The sequence below is a fragment of the Acanthamoeba castellanii genome (assembly GCF_000313135.1).
Source record: "Acanthamoeba castellanii str. Neff unplaced genomic scaffold scf7180000084741, whole genome shotgun sequence".
Lineage (NCBI taxonomy): Eukaryota > Discosea > Longamoebia > Acanthamoebidae > Acanthamoeba > Acanthamoeba castellanii.
In genome coordinates, this window is record NW_004457702.1 from 573,528 (window position 1) to 591,428 (window position 17,901).

Genomic DNA, 17,901 nt, shown 5'->3' on the forward strand with positions numbered 1-17,901 from the left:
ATTCTCCACGGATGCGCCTTGCTGGAACGCAGATCTTATAAATCTCTTTAGATTCCGGTTGTCGTTGCGGTGGGTTGAGGTTTTTTTGCGGCCCAATTTAGTGGCAGGGAAATGAAGGGAAAATATATTTTCTCGCTGATCGCCAAGGGCTCGCCTTTCCGCAAGCAAACAATAAAAATGGCCCAGTTCGGTGGCTTTCCAGCCATTCCCGGAGGTTTAAACGAACCCGCGGGCTTGCAGGCTTGCAATCTTGCCGCGAACAACTACAGCCTTCATTCCCTCTGCCGGCACCGTCGAGGAGTCACAGAGAGTGACTGACAGGGTCGAGGAACGAGGCCAAAGAGAGAAGGACCCCAAACAAAGAAAACAAAAGCGACCGGGCGCTGACGAGGCAAGGTCCGGGCAAAACGAATCCAGCGTGTGCGTGTGCGTGTGCGTGTTGCCTTCATTTGGAAGGAGAAGGAGGAGAAGACAGCAGTACGGTACGGGCCGACGAACGGAGGTTATCCCATCGCGTCGGTGAGAAGACACGAACTGGAGGCTCCACCTCTCCAACTGACGGGCACGACCACGACGACCAAGTGGCAGATGGCTTCATCTCCCGCTAACCGCCGCGACAAGCGACCCGAGGCTCATCGCCTGGCCGCAGAAGGAGACATCGACGGTTCGTTTTCGTTCTCCTCCCCCCTTGGCACCGAAAGATTTTATTATTTTTAGTATTACTATTATTATTATGCCTTATTTACACGCTTTTATGGCTTTGTTCGTCATTTGGTCGAAGGGGACAAACGAGTGCACGGTCAAACACACCACTCAATTCTGAATTGAATTGTCGAACTGCAGGCCTGGTTCGATTGGTGGAGGAGAAGGGGTTTGAGGAGGTGGTGGGCACCACCGACCTCCGCGGCCTGACCGTCCTACACGTGGCTGCCGATGCTGGCCACCTCGACGTCCTCCAACACTTTGTACTTCACCCCCCCCCCAAAACCCGCCCGATAGTTGTGCGGCGTAGCCGTGGTTGTGCCTGACACGGTGTGTCTCTCGTGCGGGTGAACCACGCACAGGTGATCAACCACCCGTCCAGGAAGAAGCTCGCCGATACACTCAATGGGCGCGACCGATCCGGTTGGTCGCCCCTTATCACCGCCTGCGCAGCGGGCCACCTCAAGGTGCTCAAGCTTCCGTAACTTGTGTCGGTGTGTCGTGTCGGGCATCGTCTTCTCGTTCTCCTTCTCCTTCGCGGCGCGTGCCGCTCTGTTCTATGATTGACATGTGCGAGGAACGGCCTTGTGGGGGGGGGGCAGGTGATCGAGTTCCTGCTCCTCAACCAGAGCTGCGACGCGCAGTTGCGTGCCAGCGACGATGCCACGGCCCTGCACTACCTGGTCCGCCACTTCCCGCACGACTCCGAGGCCAAGAAGGCCTCCAAGTACGTCGCCGTGGCCAACAAGCTCGTACAGAAGGTGCGGCCTGCCCTCTCTCTCTCTCTCTCTCGCCCTCAGCTCTTCCGCGTGCGCGTGCTCATGATGGGCCGTGCGTGTGCTGTGGCGAGCAGGGGGTGGCGGCCGATGGGCGCAACTCCCGAGGCGAGTCGCCCTTGCACAAAGCCGCCCTCGCCGGGCGGCCCAGCGCCATCCGATGGCTGCTGGACAACAAGGACTTCCACATCGACATCAACTCCGTCACCAAGTACGTCACTCGCCTCATCTGTTGCGTTGCGTTGCTTTGCGCTCACTGCGTCACAGGAACGGCGACTCGGCGCTCCATCTGGCCGCCTCGACGGGTCAAGTCGACACCGTCAAGACCCTCCTGCAGGTCGACACCGCCAACCCATGTCTTTGCTTTTATCTTTATTCTTTTCCGTAAATTCTGAGATATATTTTATATATCTGTTGGTGCCGTGGCTCACGTGGCGGGTGGGCGCGGCAGATGGGCATCGATGCCGGGATCGCGAGCAAAGCCAACGGGACGGCGCTCGACGTGGCCAAGATGGTCAAGAACCCCGAGCTCGTGTCGCTCCTCGAAAACATCAAGCTCCACCAACAGGCCCAGCACCAGCAGCGCCACCTCATGGCCGAACTGCAGGCGCGCAGCCCCTCCTCCCCTGTGTGCGTATGTGTGCCATGTGCGTGTCGTGCGTCGCAATCGAAAAAAGGCCAACGCGCGTGTGCGCTGTGTGCTGTGGCCTCACAGGGTGCGATGACCCGCACCAAGACGCCGGCGTCGCAGCTGGTGACGCCCGGGCTGCTGCGGAGTTCGGGCAGCGGGATCGTGCGCCGGCCGACGCACTCCCCGGAGAGCTCGCCCGTCTCGTCGTCGCCGCTCGCCCGAAGCGACTCTTTCAGCTCCGTCGCGTCGTCGCTGGCCGGGAGCGGAGGCGGCGTCGCCATCCGCCGCGTGGAGAGCAGCGCGCCCGACCTCTCACGCCACAACGACGAGGGCGTGGAGGAGTGGGAGCGGGACGGCAAGGCGGCAAAGGCGAAGAAGCAGCGCAGCGAGAACGACGAAGAGGTGCGCGAGCGAGTGCAGCGCACCCGGAGCGAGGCGTCACTCGTCGGCGGAGGAGAGAACAGCGGTGGCGAGGGGCTCTCGTCCCCGCCCTCCCGCACCAGTGCACGCAACGCGGTGCCCGTGTCGCACCGCATGGCCAAGAAAAACGACCTCGAGGGCCTGGCCAAGGACATCGACGAACGCGGCCTCTGGAAGGGTACGCACACGACACACAGACACACATACCGACCCACGCACGCACGCAAATACACGTACGACACATGTGCGCCACACACGGCCTACGGCTGGCAGTGAGGGCTGATCGTGTGGGCTGTTGTGGCGTACTGTGCAGTGCTGGGCGAGTTGGATCGACGCGGCAAGTCCCTCATGCACGTCGCGGTCGAGGCCGGCGCGATGGATGTGGTGCAGCACCTCATCGACACCTACCCCGACGTGTCCCTCAACCTTAAGGACCGGTAACGACGAACTACATCGCCGCCGCCGCACTCGCACGTGATCTTCACCGTTTATTAATTAATTAATTAATTAATTAATTGTGCGCAGGGACGGGTGGACGGTGTTGCACGTGGCCTGCGCGGCGGTGGGCACGTCGCACAAGAACCTGGCCATGGTGCAGTACCTCGTCGAAACCCGCCGATGTGACGTCAAATGCCGGTATGGCGCCTTCTTCCTCTTCTTCCTAACCCAGCAGGACATTTCCAGTAATGCGTGTGCGGTGATGCGTGATTGTCGTGATTGTCGTGTGCTGACCAGGTCGCGGGACGGGTCGACGCCGCTGCACTACCTGGTGAAGAACTTCTACGACGGGGACAATTCGAAAATGTACAAAAAATACTGCAAGGCGGGCAACCTGCTGCTGGAGAAGGGCTGCGAGCTGCTCGACCGGAACGACAAGGGCGAGACGCCGCTCCACTCGGCCGCCCTCGCCGGCCGCGTGCTGGCCATCAAGTGGCTCATCACCAAGTGCCGCGTCGACATCAACATCACCACCAAGACCGGCGAGACCTCGCTCCACCTGGCCACCCAGGCCCGGCGCAAGTCGGCCATCAAGGAGCTCCTCCGCTACGGCGTCAACCCGGCCCTGCGCGGACCCAACGGCACCGCCCTCGACATCGCCAAGCTCCTCCGCGAGACCGAGCTCGTCGACATCCTCGAGGAGTGGGCCGCACACCCCGAGCTCTACTCGACCTCCCCCGACGACGCCGCCGACCCCGACGGGTATGCATGCATTGTTGTCGTTACTGCCATTCTCGAAATTCTTCTCACCTCGCGTGTTGCGTGTTGCGTGTTGCGTATGGTGTGTTGTGTGCAGTGTCAAGCAGCGGAAACACAGTCGGACGATGATGAAGAAGCGGGGCACGATCATCAAGGAGAAGGAGAAGGAGCGGAGCCGGGAGCGGATCAGCCACGAGAAGCAGCTCCTGAGCAAGAGCGCCGAGGAGCCGTCGGACCTTCTCAGCCGGGACCGGATCGGCGCCGCCCCGCTCTCGCCGCCCGTGGGCCGGCCCGAGCGCGTGACGCTGTCGAAGAGCATGGGCGAGGCCACGGGCACCAAACTGCTGCGGTCGGCCACCAAGACGCGCGAGATGCCCGAGGCACACCGCCTGGCCAAGGCCGGCGATGCGGAGGGCCTCGTGCGGCTGGTGCAGGAGCAGGGCCGCGCGGCGGTGCTGCGCACGCTCGACTGGCGAGGCCAGAGCGTGCTGCACATCGCCATCGACCAGAACAACCGCGCCCTCACCCAGCGCCTCATCGACCTCTACCCGGTCGACCAGCTCGAGGCCGACCTCAACCTCCGCGACAACAACGGATGGAGCCCCGTACACGTCGCCGCCGGTACTATTCCTGCTACCGCCCCACCCAACTCTCGACCCACGCACGTGCTTGTTAACACGCACACGACGCACACGACACACGACAGCGTCGGGGAATGTGGAGATGCTGCTGCACCTCCTGTCGAGCAGTCGGTTCGACGTGACGGCGGTGTCGTCCGATGGGTCCACTCCGCTCCACTACTTCATCCGATCCTTCCCCGACGGACCGTCGTCCCCTGCGGTGGGCTCCACGGGCGCGCCGGCGGCCGATGGCGACGCCAACGCCACCAATCCGGTCGACCGATTCTCCTTCGCCGTCCGGCAACTCATCATGAAGGGTACCGACCTACCAACCCCCCCCCCCAATCCACCCCCAGTGACATTGTGATGGTTGGGGGGGGGCTTACAAACGAAACATGGGCATGCACTGACCCTTGTCTATTTATTACACATTATAATAATAATCAACAACAGGGGTGGACATTCGGGCGGCGAACAAGAATGGGGAGACGGTGCTGCACCGGGCGAGCCTGTCGGGCAAGGCCGCCGCTCTGCGCTGGCTCGCGCTCGAGGAGAAGTGGGCCATCGACATCAACGCCACCACCAAGTACGCCACGTCTCTCTCTCCCCCCCCCGCTCGCGTGCAACAACCGGGGGAGGGGGGTTGTGATTCTGACGCGCGCGTGCGTACGCGTGGATGGGAGCAGCTACGGGGACTCGGCGCTGCATTTGGCCGCGCGGGTGGGGTCGGTCGAGGCCGTGCGGGCGCTGCTCGAACTGGGGATCGACGACTCCCTCCCCTCCCAACACGGCACCGCCCTCGACGTCGCCCGACGCGCCAACCACAAGGTACCGTACCTACCTACCGACCACCACACCCAACCTCCATTGGCTGGCCATATCACCCCCCGAGCGCCGATTGGCTCCTGCTGTTGGGGACCCCGCTCACACGACACGCGTGTGGTGGCTGGTGATTGGTGGCTGGTGGTGCAGGAGGTGGTGCGTCTGCTCGAGGAGTGGACCCACGAGGCGCCGAGCCCACGCATGCGGCGGCTCACGCTATCGGACGTGGGCGGCATGGTGGACCACATCTTCAAGTCGGCCTACACCGAAGCCTCCAAGCCGGTCGACGGCCACGCCGGTGATGCCGACGACGACGACAACGACGAAAGTTCGTCGTCGGATCTGTCGAGCATGTCGGCGATCGGGAGCGAGGCGTCGTCGCTCAAGTCGTCGCAGAACGGGACGTCCAACCCGCCGTCGCTCAACTCGTCGGCCTCCTGCCTCGACCACTCGACGCTCATCGAGAGTATCGTGGCCTCCCTCTCCGCTTCCCGCGGCGGCGGCTTCGGCGGCAAGGCCTCGAGCGGCGGCGGCGTGGAGGAGGCCGCCTCGTCGCTCAAGTCCTCGCAGAGCGACTACTCCAACCCGCCCTCCCTCACCTCGTCGGCATCGCACGTCGACGCCTCGTCCGCCATCGACAGCCTCATGGCCTCCATCTTCGACAATTAATTGCGACCCTCTACCTCCCCCCTTCTTTTTTTTTTGCTGTTCTTGGCTGCGCGTTTTCTATCTCTCTTCTCTCTCTATTAAATAGTTCCGGTCGGGCCTACCGCCGGGCCAGCCTCCTCGTGCAGCAGCAGCAGCAGGCCTTTGCCATCTCTTCCTCTTCTCTTTTCGTTTGTCTCGTGGCGGCGGTGGCGGTGGTGGTGCTCTCAGTCCGCGTCCTTGCTTGCCTTTACCTGCTGCATGCATCGGCCGAGCAGCACGACCCGCAGTCGGTGTCCAGCACCTGCGAAACGGCGGGGCACGCCGGCGTGTCAGTGCACCGGTGGTGGCACACACAGAGAGGGAGAGGGAGGTAGCGCGTGCCTGGCGGACGTCGGCGAAGAGGGCGGCGCAGTAGTAGGTGGAGGCAAAGGTGCAGGCCATCATGATGTTGGAGAACCGGTTCTCGTGGAGGTCGTCGCCGGCGAACTGTTGGATGGCCCTCCTGCCCTGGCTCGGGGTCTTGGCCTTGAAGAGCACCACCTCGCACTGCGTGGAGCAGTAGCCGTCGTCGGAGCCGAACACCGACGCCCCCGAGTCGCCGGTGAAGGGATCCGGCTGCTCCCAGTCCAGGTCGCACGCCCACGTCTTCAGCTCTTCTCCGTCTTCCTCCTCCACCGTCGACTGGTCGCCCGAGTCAGCAAACACCTGCGACACGTACTTGACACCAGCCACCGCCGGAATCACTGCGTGGGCCAGGTTTGGTTAAGGGTCGAGGTGGATATTGAATTATATATAAGTTATTGGAGTGAGAGACGGTTGGGACGGGAGGCGCACCGGTGTTGGGGAAGAACCACCCTTCCGTGCCCTCTGTGCCGTTGGCTGTTGGTGTGGACCAGGAGGTGAGTGGGAGATATAGAGTGGATGCGTCTGGGGTGGGAGGTTTAGGGGCGGGGGGGGGGGCAATATGTTCGAGAAAGTACCTCCTTGGATGCGGTAGGTGGTGATGCCGGCGAGGATGTGAAGGACGTGCTGCTCCTCCCTCGCATCCATGGGGTCCGGCATATTGAAGTAGGTCCACCGGTTGCGCGTGCCCAGGCCTCGCTCGACAGACCGGAAGGAGCTCCAGAAGTTGTCCATGCTGCTTGAGGACATCACCTCTATCTGGATATGTTTACACCCCCCCAAAGGAGACCAGACCATCGTCGTCGTTGAGCTATCTGTCTCTTTCGATGTCACCCCCACTCACGGCGATCCACAGTGGGGGGGGGGATCGCACCTCTGGGAGCGGTGCTGTGGAGGAGAGGGAGACGAGAGCGGCCACGAACATCGCCAGCAGGCTCAACCGAGCGCCGGTGCTGACATTCATGACGACGATGATGTGGAAGGAATGGAAGGAATGGAAGGATGGAAGGACAGGAATCGAAGAAGAAGAACCGCTCTCCCAAGAGATGTGTGCGCCTCCTCCCTAAAGTGGTCCAGGCGCCTCTTCGCCAATCGGGCATCGGACTTAACCTAACATTCCTCACCCAAAAGAGTGGCTGGAATGAGAGGGAAAATTTTATTCCGCGTGGTGCTGCTGGTGGCTGGCCACACGCGTGCGTGTTCTGGTTATGTTACACCTCGAAGGGGAGAGCCTTCTTCTCGACGCCGGCCTTCTTGAGCACGGAGAGCGACTTGCGCCTCTCTTTCTTCGTCTCCTTTTCCCTTTCCTTTTCCGCGCGTTTCTTCTCCTTTTCCTCCTTCTTCTTGGCCTTTTCCTTCTCCTTTTCGCTTTCCTTCTTGCTGCCGCCGCTCTTGTAGATGGCGGGCGGGTTCTTGCGGCCGCCGGCGCTCATCCGCTTGGTGAGGCCGCCCTCGTCGGAGCTGAACTGCTCGGATCCGCCTGACGACAGCCGTGCCAGCGGCGACATCGAACCCGACGGAGGCCCGCCCGCGGGGAAGTCCTCCGGAATGAGGCGCACCACCGTCTGCAGGATGTCCTCCTTCAACTTGGCCATCTCCTGCTCCACCATCCACCACACGTGCCACGCACCACCACCGCACACAACGTCACCATCGCCGCCGCCGCCGCCGCCGCCGCCGTGAAGCGCTTAGCCTCAATATGTTATTGAGGCGAGGCGGGTCAAACGAACCTGGTTCACGAGCACGACCAGCTGCTGCTGCATGCGCTTTTCGAGCTGGGCGATGGCGGCATCGATGTAGGCCTTGTCCACCAGCTCTCCCGACGACGACGTCGGCGAGGAGACCTTCTTCACGATGCTCGCCGGCGGCTGGCCGCCCGTGGAGTCTGCGCATAGTGGGGAGTGTGTTACAGCACACACGCCACACGCCACACGCCACACGCCACACGCCACACGCCACACGCCACACGCCACACGCCACACGCCACACGCCACACGCCACACGCCACACGCCACACGCCACACGCCACACAAACAACGACCAGCCACGCGAAGGGAGGGGTACTGGTCTTGCGGTGAACGGGCCGTATGGCGCTGGTGGCGGGCGAGGTGGGGGAGCTGCTGACGCGGGTCGGGGTGGGCGAAGGGCGCATGAACTGGCGGTGCACGAGGGTGTCGAAACCGGCACCACCGCCATTGCCATCGTCGCGCGCCGGCAGCGGGGGCGGGGAACTGCTGGAGGCGGCGGCCGAGGGGTTCATGAACTGGCGGTGCACGAGGGTGTCGAACCCGGCGCCGCTTCCGTCGGTCGACTCGTCGTCATCTGCACAGCGAACGTGGTAGGGTTGCACAAAGAACGGCGAACCGTTGGCTTCCCCGATCAAAACCCTGAGTCTCCACACGCACGCAGGGACGCCGCCAAAAAAAGAGGGGGGGGAACGAAAACGACGGCAAGGACGTCGAGAGAGAGAATGAGAGAGGCGCTACCAGAGCCATCGTCTTCATCGTTGTCGTCGCCGCTCACCATCATGGTGCCCCACATGGTCGCTGCTGCGTTGCCACCTGTGCACCACCACCGCCATTTTTAATATTGGGGGGGGGGAAGAGAGAGCGAGCGAGCGAGAGAGTCAGGGAGGCAGAGAGCGCGCCAACTGGAAAGAACACGCGGGGCATCGATGGAGGGGCGTACCCAGGCGGAGGGTTTTGACGGCCATGGTGGCCATGGGGTCGCCATCCGAGTCGTCGCCGTCGCTGTCGGATTGGGTGACGAGCATGGTCGAGCACACGTCGTTGCTGATCATCGTGCCATTGTCGGCGTAGACCATCGTGCCGTGGTTGCTCCCACCTGGCGTATATGCCCCCCCCCCCGATACATCGATGGTGATGACATTGGTGGTGAGTCTGCGTGATGTTGTGCGGCGCTGCTGGGCTCTTCTACATCCGCCCCCCCCCCGGTACGGCAAGGGAGGTGTGCAGTTGAGAGTAAGAGAGGAGGTGGTGTTGGGGGGCGGGGGCGGGGCGCGGAGGTACTGGGGGTGCCGGGCGCACTGTTCGAGGCCTTGGCGTTGTCGACCGGTGCCTCCGACGCTGCCGTTTTCTGAGTCGAAATGAACGACGAGAGGAAGGATCGCCACGAAACAAGGAATGAATACAAGAACGAAGGGCTGTGTGGTGCACGGACGGGAGGATCAGGTGGTGGTGGTGGTGGTGCTGCTGCTGGTGGTGGTGGCGGCTGGCGGTGGCGGCTGGTGTGTGTGTGTGGTCGGTACCTTGGCGGCCTGCTCCTTGAGCTTGAGGATGAAGCACTCGTTGATGCGCTCCTTGAGCGCCCCGGACCCGCGGGAGCCCCGGATGAAGGCGTGGCCCAGGAGCTCGACGCAGTCCGGCCTGTTCTCGGGATCTGGCGAGACGCACGGCCAAACAAAAACGTTGGCACGAAGGAATGCACCAACCAGGAAAAAAAGGAAAACACGTGGCATCGCAACCAAATGCACTCGCTCGCGGTCATGTCAAACCCGAGGGGGGCATCCGCGGGAAGGGGTGCCGGCGCACCTTTGGTGAGGCAGAGGGCGATGAAGTCGTTGAAGTCCTTGGACCACTTGCGGGGATCGGTGAGGGTGGGCGGTGGCCGCTGGGGCACCAGTCGCATGGCGCGCATGGGATTCATCTCGTGATTGGGGGGCAGCCCCTCGGCCATCTCGATACTGCGCCCACCAAAGAAATGAGAAGAGAGAGAGAGAGAGAGAGACCACACAGTGTAGATGGCATACGCCGGCGAGAGAGAGTCAGATCAGGGCTGGGGAGGGAGGGAGGTTATTAGGGGCATGGTGGTGGTGGTGGTGGTGGGGGGAGCGAACGCCGTGATTCCGAGAGACCACACGTCGCAGCGGTTGTCGTATCTCTTGCCCAAGATCACCTCCGGCGCCTGAGGTGGTCACGAACGGAGACCGCCGACTTAGCCGACCACGGGGTACATGGGAGGTCACGCGATGCTGGGAGGTGCGCACCATCCAAAGGGGCGTGCCGATGCGGGTGTCGGACTTGGAGACGGCGTCGGAGAGCTGCTCCGACACTCCGAAATCGGCGATCTTGACGGCGCCCAGGCCGTCGAGGAGGATGTTGCCGGCCTTGACGTCGCGATGGATGATGTTCATGGAGTGGAGGTAGAGCAGCCCCTGGAGAGACTGCTGGAGGATGTAGGCGATCTGATCCTCCTTGAGGGGCTTGTTGCACAGCTCGATCATGTCCCGCACACTGCCGATGTCGCAGTAGTCCATCAAAATCTGCGCTCCCAGAGAGAGGTGAGCGCACGATGCCACCACCAGCCGCCACCACCACGTGTGTGTGTGTCGTGCGTGTCGTGTGTCGATACCCAGAGAGAGCTGGCGAGCTGGCAGGTGCCGAAGTAGCACACGATGTTCTGGTGCGAACACTGCGCGATGGAGTACAAACGGAATCAGCAGCTGAGGATGGGGATATTTCTAACACACTGGCGAGATAGATAGGATAGGATAGGATAGGATAGATAGATATACCTTCTTGAGGATGTCGATTTCCTTCTGGAGCTCCTCTTGGTTGACGAGGTTGGGCAGCTCTTTGATGGCGATGACCATGTCCGTCTCGCGGTGAACGGCTCTGTACACGGCGCCGTAGGCACCCTCGCCCAGCAGCTCTTCCTTGGCGAACACCTCGTTGGGATCCTTCCCCGACCACTGCATCTCGTGGTTCACGTGCACCACCTGTCACCATGCAACCACGACACAAGACAAGTAACCCCCAACCCAACCAACCAAACAATCAACCAATCAACTGACCACACACGAGGCAGCGATACAAGAAAAGTGGAAAGTGAGGGGGTCGAGGGGAGCGCACCCGCTTGACGTTGAGCGGCACGGAGACTCCCGACACGGCAGAGGTGGTGGGGCGCACTTTCTCCTTCTCCTTGCTCTTCTTCTGCTTCTCCTCCTCCTTTTTGACGCGCTTCTCGAGCTTCTCGAGCTTCTCGCGTTCCTTCTTCTCCTTGCGGCTCTCCTTGCGGGCCGCGGGAGGGCTGCCCACGTGGGGCGGCGGGAGGGGCGGAGGAGGGGCTGCAGCCACGACTTTATACACACATGTTTCAAAAAAAAAAACGTGAATATATGTATGTAAAGATATAGATATATCAAAGTAGTTGATCGGACGATGTGGCTGGGAGGGGTGCGGCACGGACAGAAGGAGGAGCGGAGATGTACCGGGTGGGGGTACAATGGGTAGGGCGCGCGCGATCGAGGGCGAGTTGCCGGCGCTCTGCCTCCGCTTCAGCACGCCCTGCTGGTCGGTGAGGATGCCCTCCAGCTGGTTCTTCGTCACCGTGTTGATGAGCGACTTGCGCAGCCGCACCCCGCGCACCGACGGCGCATTCAGCAGCCCCTCTGCCGCGCCAATATTAAAAGTATCATTATCATTATCATTATTATCATCATCATGAATGATCATAACGCCAACGAAACGGTATTGACAGTGATAGTGACAAAATAGCCACAACGTTGTTGAGGAGGACAATAGTCGTACCGAGCTGGTAGAGCACGAGAGTCTCGTTGGAGGGGAAGGGCTTGCTTCCCCGGAGGTCGTCCTTGCAGCCTCCGAACACCACCACCTTGCTCTTGCCTGCACCATCCACCGATGGATGGGGACAGGGACATGGACATGGACATGGCAAGGTGCGTCAGCCTCCCTCCCCCCCATCACCACCAGCCCGGATGGGGGAGGGGGCAATGAGGTACCAAGGAGGGCTGTGGCGTGGTTCGCAACGCCCACGCCCTCGACTTCCGAGGCGGTGACCCGATGCTGTGACCACGTCGCCGAACCTGTTTTAACCCGCACCGGGCATGGTGGTGACCACGCGCATCAGGCCACAGCGGTACATCGCACGACACACGAACTACAGACGACCACACAGCTGCGCATGCCACATATGAGAGGAAAGAGTGGTGGGCACCACGCACCGATGTGGAACACGTGGAGGTCGCTGTGCGAGAGGAGCGGGGAGGAGGCGGGAGCGGGCTGGCCTCCGAGGAACACGATGGCTTGGCCCACCGCCGTCCCCGAATGGTGACTACGCGGCGACGGCGGCGTGCCCGTCACGCCGTCGCCCGCGTGCAGTCGCTTCCACGAGCACGACTGCGGGTGGAACGCGTGCAGGTCCCCGAACCCCTCCCGCCCGTTGGTCCCTCCGAACGTGTACACAGCTCCATCCACGCCTGGCCCGACGCACGCACGCACACACGGACTGGTGTTAAGCCTCGACCGACAAACACGGCCCTGCGTGCGGTCCCAGGCAGCACGCGTGCGCTAGTGGTCCAGGGTACGTACCGGTGGAGGAGTGGTGAGCGCGAGGCGTGGGCGCGTCTCCGGTGCTGGTCTCCTTCTCCCAACGGTGCGTGTCTACGGCGGCGGTTGGTTGGTTGGCGGGGGGTGGTGGTGGTGTGGTGGTGTGGCTGGTGGTTGAGGTATTGGGGGGGGGTACCCGCGTTGAAGGCGTAGACGCTGTCGCACGGCAAGTAGGCGCCCGAGGTGGAGCGTCCGCCCCACAGGTAGACCTTACGCCCGACGGCCACCGCTGAGTGCCCGCAGCGCTCCTCCGGAACGTCGCCCGCCCCCGCCACGCGCCGCCAGCGCCACGTCACTGTGCGCCACCGCAACCAGAGCCAGGTGTTAACTGGGTTGCCGCTGCCAATGTGCCCACATAACACCCTCGCCGTAGAAGGTCCGGTTGTCACCGGTGACGTACCCAGGTCGACGACGTAGTGGTCGTTCATGCAGCTCGTGCCATCCCACCCGCCGAACACGAACACCTTCACACACACGCACACACGCACCCGTTGATTTCAGCAGACATGCTTCCCAACCATCACCGCTACTCAACCACGCGTGAGCGTAGCGTGCAGCACGCCGGAGGGAATCCGCGGGGGGGGGCTGTACCTGGTTGTCTACGGCGACGGCGGTGTGATGGGCGCGCGCGGGCGGGGCGTCGGTGGTATCTTGAAGGGGTCGACTGTACTTCATGCCTGGCGCCCACGCCAATCGCCATCATTCCCAACATCGTGAAGGATCAGATGAAATAAAGAGAAAAGGGACAAGAAATAAAAATAAGGGGGGGGGGCAAAGAACGAAGGCGGGGTTAGGTACTAAGGTCGAGAACGAAGGCGTCGCGGAGAGGCCGCCCCTGCGCATCCTCGCCGCCAAGGATGAGGGCCGAGTCCCCGTTGTTGAAGGCCGTTAGGGAGTGCCCGAAGCGGGGTCCTATCGGCACATTGTTGCTCACCCCGTACCACGCCATTTCCCTTCTCTCTCTCTCCTCTCCCTCGGGCGCCTTTCTCAATCAATCTCCCTCGGGCGCTCCTTTGCTCCGTGCTTCTCTTCTCTCCTTTTCGTTTTCGTGGTTCCCCCAAGAGATGGCTTCGTTCTTTGCCCCGGCGACGGCGCGTATCCTGGGAGAAGGCGCCACCCTTTTTCTTCTTTTTTTCCTTTTTGCTTTTGGGCTCTCCCTGGAAGCCAAGTCCTCAGGATGGCTGATCCTCCTCGCCGCTCCTCGCCGCCGCCGCCGCCGCCTCCTCCTAGTGGTGGTCACCCGGCTCCTGCTGCTCCAGCTCGTCGTCCTCGTGACCTGCTGCTGCGGTGTTTCCATCCTGCTCCACCTGCGTCGGGGCGTGGGCGGCAACTGGAGCCTGCTCCTCTTGCTGGTGGTGCTCGGCCAGGGCGCCACCATCACCACCGTCGTCATGGGGCGCTGCTGCTGCTGCTCGCCGCTCGTGGCGCGGGGTGTTGAGGTCCACGTCCTCGAGAAGAAGACCCTCCTCGTCGTTGTCGTCGTCCCGCTCCTCCTCCCTGGCCACGAGCAGATCCTGGCGGGGCGGCTCCTGCTGACATTTGCCTCCAAGACCCGCGTCCGGTCGCGTCTCGCCGTGATCCGCTCGGCCGCTCGGGATGACGAGGCCTCCCGCAGTCTCGGAGGCGTGCACGTCGTCGTCGTCGTCGTTGCAGTGGGTCGCTTCCGGGGAGCTCTTCTGCTGCTGCTGGTCATCGATGTCGTTGCGGTCTTGCGGCTGCAGTCGGACGGGGATGGTGGTGCCGGAGGTGGAGAGGGGCGAGGAGGGCAGGAAGAGAGCGCGGAACGGGGACGACGGGTCGGTCGAGTACTGCTTCATCATGAGGCTCAGCCGCCGCCGCTTCTCCTGCGCCCGGCGCAGCGTGGCTCCCTTGAGCCGCTCGTCGAACTCGCGCAGCATGGCCCGCGCGATCTCCTCCTCCTCATCGGCCTGCGCCTCTTCACTGGCCGCGGCCGCCGCCAAGATCTGCTGCATGATGGCCTCGTGCGACCCGCTCCCATCTCCGCCCTCGTCTTCGTCGCCCTCATCGCCGTCGTCGTCGGCCAGGTCCGCTTCCTTGCGGCCACCATGCGGGAAGACCAGGTCCAGGAGGGACGAGTCCGACGGCAGCACTTGCTTCACGACAGCCCCCTGGAACTCCTTGCCTGGCGCACATCACAATGGGGGGGTTGGGAGGGGGGAGGGAGGCGCAGGAGCGAGGGAAAAGTGAGGCGAGGAGCGAGCCAAGCCGCCTTTGCTGCGGAGATACGACCACGACCACGACCACGACGGGGCGGAGGGTGGGGGCGCACCGTTGATGGCGTAGAGATTGTCGCCCATCCGTGCGATGGTGAGTCGACTCTTGTGGTCAAAGTAGAAGGGCTGGCCATCGGGCAGCTGCTGGAGGGTGAACACCACGATCCCGCGCTCCTGCGCTCCCTCGACTTCCACCGACGACAGCGGAATGCCTGCGGTTGCAGCAGCCGCAGCATAGCAGGAGGAGGTCACGCGCCGCCCAGAACCACCGAAAACGAACGAACGAACGAATGAACATGCGTGTGTGCGGGCCACACCGCGCTGGCAGAGGGAAGCGGGAGCGCGGAGGGTGGGGGGCATTCGCACGGCGCACCTTCGTAGAACTTCATGCCGCTCAACCGCTCCACCTCCGCCTCTGCCGACACCTGGGTGTCCTCCTGCACGATGGTGATGACGATGACGATGATAATATGGATCACAAAGGCGACAAAGAATGGATCAGCGACTGAGCGGACACGGACTGGCAGCAGCAGCTGGAGGAGGGCGGGGGCGGTGCGTAGGGGACGCACGAGAAGGAGAGGTTGCTCGCCGTTGAAGGTGAGGATGCCTCGGCTCACATCAAAGTCCTCCTCCTCGGGGATGGCCAACTCGATGGTCTCTGCGCACACGCACGCACGCAGGCACGCATGCGACACAATTTCTGTCAGCGCGAGGGAGCTCCAGGTGCTGCGGCAATGGGGTGCGTGTGTGTGGTGTGCGTTGTGTGTTGTGTGTGTCGTGTGTGTGTCTTGGTGGCGGTAGTGTAGACGGCGCCGTGGGTGCGGTGTGGTGCGTACCACCGAGGAGCACGTGGGTGTCGGAGATGCGACGCACGCAGTTGCGGTTTTCGGTGTACCACGTCTCCCCCTTTTCCAGTTCGCGCAGCGAAAAGATGACACGCCCCTGCAACCACCACGCATGAGTCCCAGAGCCCCTCCGTCTCAGCGTAGCCTCCGCCAGAAGGGCACCACCACCACCACGAAAAGCGCGACACTCACACCCACCATACCACGGACACACTACACCAGACACAAACACACACACACATGATGGGGGAGGAGGTGGCGGGGCATGTTGGGGGGGGGGTCGCATGCCTTGCGGTGTACGTCGTATACGGGGAGGCCGTAGCTGATGGGGCCGCTCAGCGTCACCGAGTCCACGGAGAGGCCCAGCGCACCTATCGACCCCGACAGAGAAGGCGAGGGCGAGGGCGAGGGCGTGTGGGCAGGCAGGGGCGACGAATTTATCTCCGCTGCTGGCCGCGGTGCCCGTTGCGTGGGGGAGGGCGACGCGGCCTCCTTGGCCTGCCCTTCCTCGTGCTGTGTGGTGGGGGCTTGCATCCAAACGCGCTGCCGCCTCCTTCTACTTTTGTGTGCTGCTGCTCGTGCTGCACTTCGTTTACTTGTGCCACGGACTCTCCCTTCTGGAATGCTCATGAATTCCAAGCATTCTCTACAGGCACCGCTGAAAAAATTGCGCCCACCCCCAAACGACACAATAAACTAAGAGATGGAGCTGACCGTGGATGCCGCGGCGGCTGCTGCTGGAAGCTCCCCACCGCCGCACGACTCATCAATGCATCACCTGGTGGTGGGCAGCAGCGGCACCTACGTGGCCGAGCCCGCCTCGACGTTGACCAGCGGGGCCGCGCTGCAGGTGGTGGGGGCGGGTGCTGGGTCCACGAGCCGCAGCACGTCCCCGCGCCATGCCATGGGCGGCAGTGGCGGGGCGCCGCCCCCGCGGGGCTCTCTCTCGCGCAGCAGCAGCGGCAGCAGCAAGCGACCACAGAGCGGAGCGGGGCTCGAGCAGCGGGCGCGCTACGTGGCGCAGCTGTGCCAGGAGAAGCCCGAGCTGGTGAAGCTCAACATCGGGGGCACCCGTTACACCACCACCAAGGCCACCCTCACCCGCCTCGAGGACTCCTTCTTCAAGGCCCTCCTGGTACCACGACCGCTCCTCCTAGGACCCCCCCCTCTCTTTCTTTCCCCGCCGCACGCACCCCACGCACTACACACCACACACCGCACACAACACACATGTTTTAGAGAGGGGGGGGGGAAACAAAGGAAAGGCACGCCAGTGGCGTTGACCCGTGGCATGCGTGCGCGTGCGCGTTGCAGGACGGGGACATTCCGAGCACGTTGGACGACCAGGGCGCCTACTTCATCGACCGGTGCACGTCCTCTTCCCCCCCCTCTCCATTTGAGCCGCATCTCACCCGTTAATATGCGCGCTGATCCCCTGCGTGTGCGGTGGTGGTGCGTGTTGTGTGCAACTCAGGGAGGGCCGCTACTTTGAGCCAATCTTGAACTACATGCGCACGGGGGAGCTGCTCATCCCACCGTCCATGCCCAAGTCGGCCGTGCTGGCCGAAGCCGACTTCTATTGCATCACGCCCGGTGCGCCTTGCCTCCCCTTCCAACGCGCCTGTTGTTTTGCCGTGCACCATGCGTATGGCCGCGAGCGGGCTGGTGACTGACAACCCACCCACCCATCCGTGTGTTGTGTGTCGTGGTTGTGTGTGTCGTGGTTGTGTGTCGTGGTCGTGGTCGTGTGCGCCTGCAGTGGTGGCGAGCCTGCAGCTCGAGGAGAGTGACGCGTGCGGGGGCAAGTTGTTCAACGCCCTCCTCCGCCCGTGGGATGACGTCAACCCGGTCACCTTCCTCCTGTCCATGGAGAACCACCTCCTCGCCACCTTCAAGGACGGATCAATCGAGGGATGGAGCTTCCAGGCACGGGCTCGAATACCCCCCGCCCCCAATGCTTCTTGGCCACCCAGCGACACCCTTAACGCGTGGTGTGTGTGTGTCACATGTCATGCGTGTGTATGTCGTGTGTCGTGTGTGTCGTTGGTCGTGTCGTTGGTCGTGTGCTCAGGTGGGCGACGGATGGACGCAGGACTTCAAGGCTGAGTTTCCCGTGGCGACGGAAGGCGACATTGAACACGTGGCGTTCTTCTCGCAGGGCTCTCGGTGGTTCCTCGCCGTATTCGCCCACAAGGCACACACCTCCTCCACCTCCTCCCCCCCTTTTTTGCATCCA

At 62.8% G+C, this 17,901-nt stretch overlaps 5 protein-coding genes across 5 annotated transcripts in view; 2 read left to right on the top strand and 3 right to left on the bottom strand.

Moving 5' to 3' along the window:
- Nucleotides 1-588: 588 nt before the first annotated feature.
- Nucleotides 589-5,837, top strand: ACA1_174020 (Ankyrin repeatcontaining protein; the record flags this gene model as incomplete). The annotated part of the gene is made up of 16 exons (XM_004356591.1): nt 589-664; nt 844-965; nt 1,065-1,169; nt 1,305-1,463; nt 1,556-1,689; nt 1,746-1,815; nt 1,930-2,106; nt 2,194-2,707; nt 2,843-2,966; nt 3,055-3,165; nt 3,265-3,729; nt 3,824-4,347; nt 4,433-4,663; nt 4,800-4,932; nt 5,033-5,174; nt 5,319-5,837. The coding sequence occupies 16 exons, from the start codon at nt 589-591 to the stop codon at nt 5,835-5,837; spliced, it is 3,606 nt and encodes a 1,201-aa protein (XP_004356644.1).
- A 203-nt stretch (nt 5,838-6,040) lies between these two features.
- On the bottom strand, nt 6,041-6,953 carry ACA1_174030 (uncharacterized protein; the record flags this gene model as incomplete). Its single annotated transcript, XM_004356592.1, has 4 exons — nt 6,041-6,067; nt 6,207-6,559; nt 6,651-6,695; nt 6,797-6,953. 4 exons carry the CDS (start codon nt 6,951-6,953, stop codon nt 6,041-6,043), a joined length of 582 nt encoding a protein of 193 aa, XP_004356645.1.
- A 476-nt stretch (nt 6,954-7,429) lies between these two features.
- Nucleotides 7,430-13,535, bottom strand: ACA1_174040 (protein kinase domain containing protein; the record flags this gene model as incomplete). The annotated part of the gene is made up of 22 exons (XM_004356593.1): nt 7,430-7,816; nt 7,949-8,103; nt 8,283-8,540; nt 8,705-8,779; nt 8,907-9,062; nt 9,248-9,314; nt 9,487-9,617; nt 9,770-9,921; nt 10,075-10,142; nt 10,225-10,500; nt 10,590-10,649; nt 10,753-10,956; nt 11,090-11,304; nt 11,449-11,628; nt 11,768-11,863; nt 11,980-12,063; nt 12,202-12,456; nt 12,569-12,640; nt 12,723-12,881; nt 12,987-13,050; nt 13,178-13,263; nt 13,385-13,535. 22 exons carry the CDS (start codon nt 13,533-13,535, stop codon nt 7,430-7,432), a joined length of 3,351 nt encoding a protein of 1,116 aa, XP_004356646.1.
- Nucleotides 13,536-13,812: 277 nt separating this feature from the next.
- Nucleotides 13,813-15,932, bottom strand: ACA1_174050 (uncharacterized protein; the record flags this gene model as incomplete). Its single annotated transcript, XM_004356594.1, has 6 exons — nt 13,813-14,729; nt 14,877-15,032; nt 15,194-15,353; nt 15,390-15,478; nt 15,657-15,762; nt 15,906-15,932. The coding sequence occupies 6 exons, from the start codon at nt 15,930-15,932 to the stop codon at nt 13,813-13,815; spliced, it is 1,455 nt and encodes a 484-aa protein (XP_004356647.1).
- A 436-nt stretch (nt 15,933-16,368) lies between these two features.
- Nucleotides 16,369-17,901, top strand: part of ACA1_174060 (K+ channel tetramerization subfamily protein) — a gene marked incomplete at both ends in the record, with an annotated part of 2,935 nt that continues 1,402 nt past the window's right edge. The window contains 5 exons of the mRNA XM_004356595.1: nt 16,369-16,800; nt 16,980-17,032; nt 17,140-17,258; nt 17,425-17,513; nt 17,737-17,831. Coding sequence (XP_004356648.1) covers nt 16,369-16,800; nt 16,980-17,032; nt 17,140-17,258; nt 17,425-17,513; nt 17,737-17,831 — 788 coding nt within the window. The remainder of the gene's footprint in view (nt 16,801-16,979; nt 17,033-17,139; nt 17,259-17,424; nt 17,514-17,736; nt 17,832-17,901) is intronic.